Source organism: Phoca vitulina, unplaced genomic scaffold (assembly GCF_004348235.1).
Source record: "Phoca vitulina isolate PV1807 unplaced genomic scaffold, GSC_HSeal_1.0 scaffold4, whole genome shotgun sequence".
Lineage (NCBI taxonomy): Eukaryota > Metazoa > Chordata > Mammalia > Carnivora > Phocidae > Phoca > Phoca vitulina.
Window position 1 is genome coordinate 63,442,217 of NW_022589707.1, and position 12,653 is coordinate 63,454,869.

The window sequence follows — 12,653 nt, forward strand, 5'->3', positions numbered from 1 at the left end:
CTGATATCCCCCCCAAGTAATTACTAACCCAAAGGACAGGCAAGGATGTCCAAAGAGTTCTTGGCTCTCTACAGTATATACCTCGTTAAAGCTCCATGACCATTGCCACATCATGTAGGGACTCTTCAAATGCCAAGAGAAGTCACCTTACAGATCATCTAGTCTAAATGCCCTCATTGACAGAGAGAAAAATGAGGCTTAGACAAGAATTTGCCATCCATGCTTATTTCTTCATCTGCAAACTGAATGTATTAGTCAAGGTCCCACCAGGAAATGGGTTCCAGTGCACACTCAAAATAATTCAAGGAAGTTTTGTTTACAGAGACAAGATTTACAAAGGGGGCTTGGGGGAAGTGCAGTGGATGGTGCTGAAATTTGGGTCTCAGTTGCAGCCAAGCTTTTACCATTCCCAAGCTTGACGGGAAGAGGGGGAGCAGTTCCTGGAATCAGGTAGTGCCCAGGATGGACAGAGATTTTGCAATGGCCGCACAGCCAGCTCTAGACAACGAGGAAATCAGGGAGTTCAAGACTGCCTTGCTCTTGTGCCTCTCCCTGAGCTCCTGCCTAGGCTTCCCATTGGCCAAACCCAGTAAGAAGCTGGAGGCATGTGGGTGCGTACAGACCCACCCCCACCACCCAGGGCAGAGATCATCGGAGAGGCAAAAGGAAGATGGACCCGCACAGTGTTCGTGACATGCTTTTCTGCTCTTCATGCATGTAGCCGCATAATAAGGATGCTTCAGATAACATCTACAAAGTATTTTTAGGATCTTGGTGAAAAGAACATGAATAAAAGACTGTTAAATCGAATATTAAGTAAGAGTGGTTTACTCTGATATATTTTGAGTCAGAGTTGGCTTTGGCTCTACTTTATCTTATACTGTTATTGGACTGGTTCAAAAAATTGTGAATAGAGATCAAAGCAGTTTAAACAGATACATCCACTTGGGTAAATATCCTTGAAGTCCCCTTCTTCCCTGTCTTCCGTTCCCCCTCCTGTTGCCAAATCCATTCAGCACCTCTAGAGGCTGTTAATACATGTGATGATTGTAATAAACATAGTATTTGCTTTGGTTCCAGCTGGCTCCAGCCACTAAACTCTGTCCATAGTTCCTATTGTTGTCTTTGCTTGTAGACAACTGCATTGTTATCATGTATCAAAGAGGCTACCTTTGTCATAGATTTCTAAATGTTGATCTTTATACATTGCGTTCATTGATTCTCTCTACATGTTTTTAAATTTAAACTCACCGTGATATTTTGTTTTTAAGAATGTTTAGAATTATTAAACACAGAGAACTTTTGGGCAGAATTGATTCCATTGTTGAGAACATTCCTTACTTGATGCCCTAAAACCTTGAAACGTTTTTTTCAGTTTTGTCCATTCCTTAAAAAGCTTTGAAGTAAAAATCAAATCTGCTTACGTGTGACAAACTGGTTTTAAGTTGGGCAGTCTTCCATAAGAAAGTGGTAGAGGCACAGAAGTGTAATAATTCCCAAGCAAACAGGATTTATATTTTACTGTCAGGAAAAATTGTTACAATTTGTTCTCAAAAACTTGTAACTTATATATTTTAAATCCCATGAAATTACAGAAATTGTCATCATTGGAGATATTTTAAATTACAGTGATATAAAGTGAGGACTGAAGGACTCTGGATCAGAGAATGTGGAACCGCCACATATATTAGCAAATTAAAACTGGGGACACTGCTGACGTATGAGATGATATTACATAAATAAGGAACAACTATTAGATTTGTATCTATTGCAAAAAGTAGTAATTTGTTATTTTTAAATAAAGGCCTTGGACATTGTTGGCTTTATTTTTTTAGATAATTAACTAGAAAGGTAAGTCTTGTACAATTCATACTTCCTTTTGGAATTCAAGCATGTTGAATTCCACAAGATTAAAAAACCAAAAAGGTGTCTCTGTAGTCGAATGCTAATAGTTCAAATAGAGGATAAGCCACACACCTAATTAATAAATCTGATTCCTCTCACTGTTAAAATGACTTACGCATAGACCAACCAAAAATCTTAGGGCTACCCAAGAGATTTATAAATCTTTTTTTTTAATTGTAATTATTAAATGGGAATTTGACGAATAGATGTCCTCCCATTCAGAGCACTGGTATTGTTCAGAACTAAATTTTGGAAACCTTTTTCTTAACCTTTTTTTTTTTTTTTTTAAAGGAAATCATTTAACCCCAAAGGATAGCCGAGTTTTTGAGATCTGGAACTGTAAACTCTTTTAAAGTTCCCAGTAAGATAGCTCCATGTAAATTTAAAATATTTTCCTCTTGGTTATCTATTTACAACCTGCATGCTTGCCTGTTGATTTGTGGATGTTTGGAATGCCAAGCTGAAGGTCTTGTGTTGGATGTTGAGGAAGGAGCACAGAGTTGAAAAGCAGAGGGTCCTGGTGAAAATCCCAGCTCCCTCATATCTCAGCTCAGTGTTTCTGGCCAAATGACTCAGCCCCTCTGAAATTCAGTTTTCTCAGCTATAAAATGTGCTTACTGACAGCAACTGACTGATCTCGTGCCCTGAAATCGTCCTCAAGCCCCTTTTCCTTTCCACATTTCACCTCCTGCTCTACCATGTATCTCTGGCAACTATTCATTGAAAGCTTCGTGTCTGTGTAGAGAGTCCTGGCAGACATTTCTGTATGCGTGTATGATTATTGTATTACACCCACACATAATCTGTTAATCAAAATTAGAATATATTTCCCACTGTTCCAAAACATCTTCATTCACTTAACAGTATATCATAGATATCTTTCTATGGGAGCACAAATGAGCGGGAATGAGAAGTAGCTCGTCCTTTTTGATGGCTTGATGGCTGGAATATTATTCAGTATTCAATATTCCCCTATTGGAAATTATTGTGGGGTAAACATCCTTGTGAATACCTCTCTGTATACTAGACTGAATATTTCAGATAAATTCCTGCAAGTGGAACTCTGGTTCGGCGACATGGTCACTATTCATCTTATAAATACTGTCAGACTGTCCTCTAAAGAGGTTGTGCCAATTTATGGTTTGAAACAGTTTCCCCATACCATGGCCAACCGGGAATAGTGTCATTCTGTTCATTTCTGCTAACCAGGCAAAAATGATACCCCTTTATTGTGATGACTTTCTTCCTTCATTCCTTGCTTTCTTTTAATGAGATGAAGTATCTTTGATAGTGTGTTTCTTCTTGTGAACTATCTTTTTATACTTTTTATCCATTTTTCTGTTGTTTTGTTTATGTCATTTGTTTTAGATGTTTTATCCCAGGTTGTTACTTGTCTTTGCCTTTATTTTATAGTGTTTGCCAAAGAGAATTGCGGTCTGAAATAGCTGGATCTGTTCATCTTTTCATCTCAAGTTTCTAGATTTCCCTTCATGCTGAAAAAGGCCTCCATATCCCAAGGTCCTCTTCCGTTTTCTTCTAATATGTTTTTTTAGCTCTACTTCATATGCTTAGATTTTTTGTGAATATACAATTTCTTCTTATACATGGTGTAAAGTAGGGATCAAACTTACTTCCTTCCATATGGATGGCCAGTGCTCGCTTCGGCAGCACATATACTAAAATTGGAACATATGGATGGCCAGTTGTCTTGCTTTGAAGTACATTTTCTCTGTCGCTAAGATGAAAATCCAGACCCAGATGGTTTTATGAGTGAGTCCTTTTAAGAGACTGATTATTTTGATGTTGTTTATAATATTCCAGAATATAGAGAAGGATGGGATCCTTCTGTATTTCTAATACCAAAACATGAAAAATTAACACAAAAAATAAAACAGTAGGTCAGACTGACTTAGGAATATAAATTAATACGCTAAGTATTAGCAAATAGAATCCAAGGGTCTATTAAAAGAGTAATATACCCGTGCACCTGGGTGGCTCAGTTGCTTAAGCGTCTGCCTTCGGCTCAGGTCATGATGCCAGGGTGCTGGGATCGAGGCCCGCGTCGGGCTCCCTGCCCAGCAGGAAGCCTGCTTCTCCCTCTCCCACTCCCCCTGCTTGTGTTCCCTCTCTCGCTGTCTCTCTCTGTGTGTCAGATGAATAAATAAAATCTTTAAAAAATGATAATAAAAATAAAAGAGTAATACACCAATATTAAAAGAATAATACATTGAGATTAGGAATGATTTATTCCAAAAAGGCAAGGATTGTACAGTATTAGCATATTTACTAATGTAATTAATATACCATTCATAGAATGAAGGAGAATGATCATACGGTCATTATTAATAGATATTTTTAAAATATTTGATAAAAACTAATTACCCATTTTGAGTGGTAACTGATTTTTGAAAGGAACTTCCTAAACCTATCAATAGAGTTATTATATTATTATTTTAATTCCCTAAACATTTGTTTGATGATCATAGTAGGTACACTGATTAAAGTATTAAAAATGACAACAGTCCTACTAAAGTGTTTTAGGATGGGTAATCAGTCAGAAATCACAGCCTCTTTAGGACAGCTTAAAACAGTGCAATAGTCAGATTAAAATTTTCATCCCCTATGATGCTAGGCTTTATTTCAAATGTTGGCGAGAAGATGGGTGTGTGCCCGTATGCTGTGTATGTCTATAAACCACTGAGCGGAACTTTACGGACCGTTTACACCTACCCCTTTTTTTGCAGTATATCAGAGAGGCAGGGAAATGTTCCCCCAGCTAGAAATATTAATAAAGCAGAAATAAATTATGCGGGCGCCTGGGTGGCTCAGTCGTTAAGCGTCTGCCTTCGGCTCAGGTCATGATCTTAGGGTCCTGGGATCGAGCCCCGCATCGGGCTCCCTGCTCTGCGGGAGGCCTGCTTCTCCCTCTCCCGCTCCCCCTGCTTGTGTTCCCTCTCTCGCTGTGTCTCTCTCTGTCAAATAAATAAATAAAATCTTTAAAAAAAAAAAAAGAAAGAAAGAAATTATGCAAGTGAAAACTAGAGCCCAGAACTGGATGCTCTTCTTAGCAAATGTAGTAAGTACCTTCTTTCTGGGGAATGACTGATAATTGAATTTTGCCCGGTTATCTTCTGGCAATAATTGCCTTAAAATTGTCAATTTGGTGTTTGTTAAGCCCCAGTTGTTATGTGAGCAGTATCGTGATGGGTATTTACAGACGTAACCTTGGGTAATCGGGTCCATGCCTCCCAGAACGAACCATATTATGAACTATGTTCCAAGGTACGATTTTCAGGGGGCGGGGGGTTCAGGGAGGTGTGGGCATCAGAGCCAGCCTTTTGTAGGATAAGTAGGATTTCCACACGTGGAGAGAAGGAAGAGCTTCCCAGACTAGAACAGTGCCAACTAAAGCATGGAGGCAGGAGCTGCTAGAAGGTATGTTTATATAATTGAGTGGTGCTCAGACCTAGCCAAGGGTTAGTGTTACTTGAAAAACTTTGTTAAAAAAAAAGAGAGAGAGAGAAGAAATAAAAAGTGAAGGAAGCACTCCAGGCCTCCCACCATGGAGATCTAATTTAATGAGGGAGAGATAAGGGCAAGACACATGTTGTTTTTTGGGTTGTTTTCTCTTTTTAAGATTTATTTATTTATTTATTTGAGAGAGAGAGAGAGCAGGGAGAGGGAGAGAATCTCAAGCAGGCTCCCTACTGAGCGGGGAGCCAGCCGCGGGGCTTGATCTCACAACCCTGAGATCATGACCTGAGCCAAAATCAAAAGTCAGTCGCTCAACCTACTGAGCCACCCAGGCGCAGAAATAGTTAATGGTGGTGTTTGTTTCATCTGTTACCACACACTGCTCTTGTGTTAAGTGAGGTTCTTCCTACTGAGGAATCCTATCCTCTGGATGACTTTTTTTACACATAGTGTAAACAATTGAGTTATACATTCTCTCTTAAGTTCTTGGTTTCTTATTTGTTTTCTGAAAAGAGTGGCATTGAAGGGGGCTTTATTTTGATTCTCCACAGTCTCATGATAAGAGTAGTTTTGACTTGTTCTGGGTACTCTTTATACTTCAAGGTCAACATCTAGCAACCACTGGAATCCTCTTGTAATTTCCCAATAATGCTGACGTAGGAACTGAGCTGGAATCCTTGCCAACACTTGTTTTCCATGTATTGTTTTTTTTTTAAGCCCCTTCAGAAAAAAAATAATAGTGTTAAGATCCATGTTTTTTTTAAGTCTTTGCTTTGCTTTCTGAAACTCAGTTATTTTACCATCCTCGTAAGAATCTAGAGTCTGAGGTGGGAACCCAGGTTGTGGGGATGATGTCATTTCCTGGCCCGTCAGCGATGAATCTGAGTTACTTACTGCTTCTGTCTCAGTGTCCCCATATGATGCCAGGCACTCTTTCTGAACTGGCATTAAACCGGCTGAGATGAGAAGTTTAAGCAACCAGCCATCTTCCTCAGTAACAGTCCGATCCGTTTGCCATTGCAGGTCGTCACGCTGTGGTACAGAGCTCCAGAAGTCTTGCTTCAGTCCAGCTACGCCACCCCTGTGGACCTCTGGAGTGTTGGCTGCATATTTGCAGAAATGTTTCGTAGAAAGTAAGACATGCCTTTTGTTTCACTCTGTCTTCCTTAGAAAGAGACTTTTTGGGTCTTCGATAATTAAAGTGGCAGCATAGCATTTCTCTTGCAAGTAAGGTCATGATATATAGATATATAGATATCCAGATCCACCTGCTTCGGGCTACCACGTCCAAGCCTGTCCTGGAAACGCTTTCTCAGTCCTGATTAGTGTAGTTCTGTGGGACTCTTAACTTCCAGCTCTTGGAAACTCTGTTTGGAAAGAAACATGCCATTGTTCTTACAACTTACTTTTGTTGGTGATGATAGGACCTAGAAATATCCTCAAGGTGGACCTTGTCCACAGGAGAAGGACCAGGGCTATTACATGTATGGAAATTTGGATGGTGAGGATAGTTGCTTACGCAGAATATTCAGACTGAAAAGGACAAGGCAAGGAAGATGTCAGCCCTGCTTCAGGATGCTGAAAATGCTGTCAGCGTGAGGAGAGATTAGGCATATTCGGCACGACAGAGAGCAAAACAAGGACCAGGGATATAGAAATGACAGAAGTAAAGGTTTTTGCTCAGACGTGGGAAAATCTAATATTAGACAGTTATCTGAAGAGAAGATTGGGGTTCATGAAAATAGTGCATTCTCATTGGGTGTCCAAGAAGAAACCGGACCACCACACATTGGAGGTGTTTTCAGTGGCATTAATAGAGTGGGTGGGTGGGCGACATGACCTCCGGGGACCTCTGACTCTGAGAGTCTGTGATTCATTTGTTTGATTTTCAGGTCACAAGAAATAGCCAAACAGTATAATAAAGATCTGCCCAGAAAATAATCCATACCTGGGTACTAAATTCAGCAAATCAAAATTAAGCAGAGAACCTCATCATAATCTATTAACTCCTTGTTTTCTATTTTTATTTCCATGGGAAACGTGAGTTGGAAAGTTGAGTATATTCCTATTGCACATGTTACGTTCAAAATGTTAGCTACATGGTAGGTCACAAGGAAAAGAAGTGGTCAGCCATTCCTTCCTTGCCTGTCTGTTTGTTCTTTTGTTTTAACCAAATGAAGTTTGGTGCATGTCATAAATTTTGGGACCTATTTTTAGAACTCAGCATTGTTTAATATGTAGCTCACAGGAGGGGATCATGCCAGAGAACTCAGAGTACATAGATGTTCTGTGCTGGCCTACTGTGTGCCAAGTACAGGACCAAACCTCTTCCCTTCTGTTACTTTTTATGCCTCCCCATGGAAGATAACTGAGATGCAGTGATAAATTTATTTGTCTAACATCAAGCAGCTAAAAAGTAGCAGGGGTACTGCTCCAAATGAAGTCTTGTGCCTTTTAATCCAGTGTTGTTTTTCTACCAAGGAGGGAGGAGAAAAAGTAATATTGAATTCAGCTTCAATGTTTGCCAAACAGGCTAAATAAGTGGTTTGGAAGTGTAGTTCTTGGACCAACAACATCAGCATCTCTAAAGACCTTGGTAGAAATGCAAATTCCCACCTCCCACGGCCCACTGGATCAGAAGTTCTTGGGCTGGGGCTCAGCAACCTGTGTTTGAACAAGCCCTTGAGGTGATCCTAATTCACCCTTGAGGGTAAGAACCACTGGGTTGGATGACAGGATCACCAGGGATGAGCAATCTTTAAATGTGCAACTCCCAGACCTCTCCCTTAGAGATTCTGATTCATAACTGGGCTGGGGCCAGGCATTCTTGTTTTTAAAAGCACCTCATGTAATTCTTTTCATCAGACAAGTGTAGAAAACATTGGGTTAAAGGATTCTGGTCAGGAGTGCCTGGGTGGCTCAGTCAGTTAAGCGTCCGACTCTTAATTTGGACTCAGGTCATGATCTCAGGGTTGTGAGATCAAGCCCCGCGGCTGGCTCCCCGCTTGGCTGGGAGTCTGCTTATCCTTCTCCCCCTGATCCCCCCACCAGCCTGCTCGAGGGTGTACACGTGCTCTCTCTCTCTCTCAAATAAATAAATAAATAAAATATTTTTAAAAAATAAAGGATTATGGTCAGAACAGAAAAATAAGCAGGGTGGAAGTCAGGACAGTCATTCTAGTTCATCCCATAAATAAGTTCATTCAGCTGAGAGCTGATTAGAGAAATGTATATTAGAATTATATTTATATATCTAGAATTGTCCTCAAATACAAAGATTGAGTCCTTCTTTTGTAATGGGAGGAGAGCAGTCAGTTATTTTTCAATAGTATAAGACTTGAATACCAGCCACTCTTGACGATAAAACCAATATTTTCCTGAAAGATGTTAAAAGAAAATAAAATTTAAGATATGTAGTGTTAGGCATTTACTAGTAAGGAATTTGCTGTATTTCTAAGTATAGCTAGTCACTACTTATGGAACAATTGCAAGCTGAATTTTCATTTTATAGCATTAAAACATTTTCCCACTGAAGTGGCCCAGTCTAGCTTGCAGAATTCTATATAACCTGGAATATATATGAAACGTTATTTGTGCTAATTCATCAAAACCTATTTTCTGTTTGTAACATTTTTTCTATGGAAAAATTCATTCTCTGTTCCAATCCAAGAGGACAGGGATACCCTTCTCTTCACCCCAGCACGGGAAGGGGGGACTCAATGTTGGAGGCTCAGGGAAAGGCTCCTTTCATGATGGCAGCTAGAGCTGGCTTCAGTTTGCTGAGAAAGTGAGGTGGTGGGTAGAGACCCATTGGCACTTTAGATGTGCACAAAAGAAAGTTACCCTCTCTCGGAGCCTTGCGTAGAGGTAGTAAATTGAGAATTAATTGCCTGAAGGAGGAAGCAATATCAGGAATCCAGGCCCATGTGCCTTTATGGCTGAAGGAGGATGAATCCAGGCCTACCACACATCATTCCTGGGCTGGGTGCCCTGTCTCCTAGGTAGTTCCTGCTGGTTTGGCTTTGACCTTGAATATGGCCGTGGAATCTGACCCTTGTTCCTGCTCTGTTCATGTTTGGTATTTCCTATGATAACACCAAGATATCTGAATGTGCATGCTTCTTACTCATGCCAGATGAGTTCTGGGGTCCAGCCCCCAGCTTGACCTGATTCTGGCTTGACTCCTGAGTCCATGTTGGCACATCTATTGCAGTGTCCAGCTGAGAATTTACAAGCCATAGATTCTGAAAGCAGACTCCCTCATTACCTTAGGCTAACCCTCAATCAGAGCATCGTGGCATGTGTCCACTCTGGGTTCCTACTTGTTACTATGGCAATATTTCCCAAATGTTGTCATCTTTTTTAACACCTTCATGGTTTTTGCCATATTCTTGCAACAACTATACTTACATAATTTTTTACCCTAAACAATTTACCTTTTCTTAATTGAAGTATAATTGACATACAATATTATATTAGTTTCAGATGTACAACCTAGTGATTGAACATTCATGTGTGTTACAAAGCAGTCACCATGTTAAATCTAGCTACTATTTGTCACCATTCAAAGTTGTGGGAATACCTCATTTTATTGTGTTTTGCAGATACTGCATTTTTTACAAATTAAGGTTTGTGGCGATCCTGACTCAAGCAAGTCTGTCAGCAACATTTTTCCAACAGCATTTGTTTATGAATTCATGTCTCTGTCACATTTTGGTAGTTCTTGCAGTATTTCAGACTTTGTCATTATTATCATGTTTGTTATGGTGATCTATGATCAGTGATTATGACTCACTAAAAACTCATGATGGTTAGCATTTTTTAGCAATAAAGTATTTTTAATTAAGGTATATACATGGGTTTTTTTTAGACATAGTGCTATTTATTGCACACTTAATAGACAAGAGCATATGTAAAAACATGACTCTTACATGCCCTAGGAAACCAAAAAATTCATTTGATTTCCTTTACTGATACTCACTTTATTATAGTGGTCTGGAACCAAACCTGCAATATCTCCGAGATTTGCCTGTATTTCATTTATTTCTGCTCTCATCTTTATTATTATCTTCCTCCTACTAACTTTAGGCTTTGTTCTTTTTCTGTTCCTTTAGCTTGTTCTTGAGGTGTAGTAGACCTGTATCACTGTAAAATTCTGTCATAGAGGGACGCCTGGGTGGCTCAGTCGGTTAAGTGTCTGCCTTCGGCTCAGGTCATGGTCCCAGGGTCCTGGGATCGAGCCCCGCATCGGGCTCCCTGCTCAGCAGGAAGCCTGCTGCTCCCTCTCCCACTCCCCCTGCTTGTGTTCCCTCTCTCGCTGTGTCTCTCTCTGTCAAATAAATAAATAAAATCTTTAAAAAAAAAAAAAATTCCAGGGGTGCCTGGGTGGCTCAGTCGTTAAGTGTCTGCCTTCGGCTCAGGTCATGATCCCAGGGTCCTGGGATCGAGCCCCGCATCGGGCTCCCTGCTCAGCGGGAAGCCTGCTTCTCCCTCTCCCACTCCCCCTGCTTGTGTTCCCTCTCTCACTGTGTCTCTCTCTGTCAAATAAATAAATAAAATCTTTAAAAAAAAAAAAATTCTGTCGTAGAACTGCTTTTGCTGTGTCTCTTAGATTTTGGACTATCGTGTTTACCTTTTCATTTGTCGCAAGGCATATTTTGATTTCCTCTTTGATTTTTTTCATTGACCCATGGTTTAGTAGCTTGTTGTTTAGCCTCCAAGTGTTTGTGTTTTTTCTAGTTTTCTTCTTGTAATTGATTTTTAGTTTCATACCACTGTGGTTTGAAAAGATGCTTTTATATGCTTTTAATCCTTAATTTATTAAAACTTGTTCTGTGGCTTAACCCGTGATCTATCCTGGAGAATGTTCCATGTGCACTTGAAAAGAATGTGTATTCTGCTGCTTTGGGATGTTATGTTCTGTAAATATCTGTGAAGTTCATCTGGTCTAATGTGTCATTTAGGCCAGTGTTTCCTTATCAATTTTCTGTCTAAATGATCTATCCATTGGTGTAAGTGGAGTGTTAAAAGTCCCCTGCTATTATTGTATTACTGTCAGTTTCTCCCTTTATGTTTGCTAATATTTGCTTTATATGTTTTGGTGCCCCATGTTGGGTGCATAGATATTTACATGTGTTATATCGTCTTGTTGGATTGATCCCTTTATGATTATATTTTCTTTGTCTCTTATTACAGTCTTTGGGTTTTTTTTAAAGATTTTATTTATTTGAGAGAAAGAGCACAAGCAGGGGGAGCAGCAGAGGTGGGAGAGAAGCAGGGAGCCCGATGCAGGGCTCGATCCCAGGACCAGAGATCATGACCTGAGCCGAAGGCAGACACTTAACCGACTGAGCCACCAAGGCGCCCCTACAGTTTTTGTTTTAAAGCCTGTTTTATACGATACGAATATTGCTACTTTAGCTTTCTTTTCATTTCCATTTGCATGGAATATCTTTTTCCATTCCTTCATTTTCAGTCTGTGTGTGTCTTTAGATCTGAAGTGAGTCTTTTGTAGGCAGCATATAGATAGGTCTTGATTTTTTATCCTTTCAGCCACTCTGTGTGTTTTGATTGGAGCATCTAGTCCATTTACTTTTAAAGAAATTATTGGTAGATATGAACTTATTGCCATTTTGTTGATTGTTTTCTGGTTGTTTCTGTAGTTCTAGTTCCTTTCTTCTTTTGTTCTCTTCCCTTGTGACTTGGTGACTTTCCTTAGTGTTTATATTTCTTTCTTTTTATGTTTTGCATATCTATTAAAGCTATTTGGTTTGTAGGTCCCTATATAAGATCCTATCTATTATAGCAGTCTATTTTAAGTTGATGGTTACTTAAGTTCAAGCACATTCTAAAAGCACTACATTTTGGGGGCATCTGGGTGGCAGGGTCGTTAGGGTCTGCCTTCGGCTCAGGTCATGATCCCAGGGTCCTGGGATCAAGCCCCACATCGGGCTCTGCTCAGCGGGAAGCCTGCTTTTCCCTCTCCCACTCCTCCTGCTTGTGTTCCCTCTCTCGCTGTGTCTTTCTCTGTCAAATGAATAAATTAAATCTTTTAAAAATAAATAAATAAAAAATAATAAAAGCACTACATTTTTACTCCCTCCCATCCATGTTTTAGTTTTTTGATGTTATATTTTACATATTATTTTGTGTGTTCCTCGACTAATTATTATAGCTCTAGGTGATTTTACTACTTTTGCCTTTTAACCTTCATACTAGCTATGTAGGTTGTTGATCCACTACCTTTACTATAAATTTACCTTTACCAGTGAGAT

At 39.7% G+C, this 12,653-nt stretch overlaps 1 protein-coding gene across 1 annotated transcript in view; it reads left to right on the forward strand.

Annotated features, from left to right (window-relative positions):
• Nucleotides 1–12,653, forward strand: part of CDK6 (cyclin dependent kinase 6) — a 226,415-nt gene that overhangs the window by 157,482 nt on the left and 56,280 nt on the right. Inside the window, exon 5 of the mRNA XM_032402159.1 lies at nt 6,403–6,512. Within this exon, the coding sequence (XP_032258050.1) occupies nt 6,403–6,512 (110 nt within the window). The remainder of the gene's footprint in view (nt 1–6,402; nt 6,513–12,653) is intronic.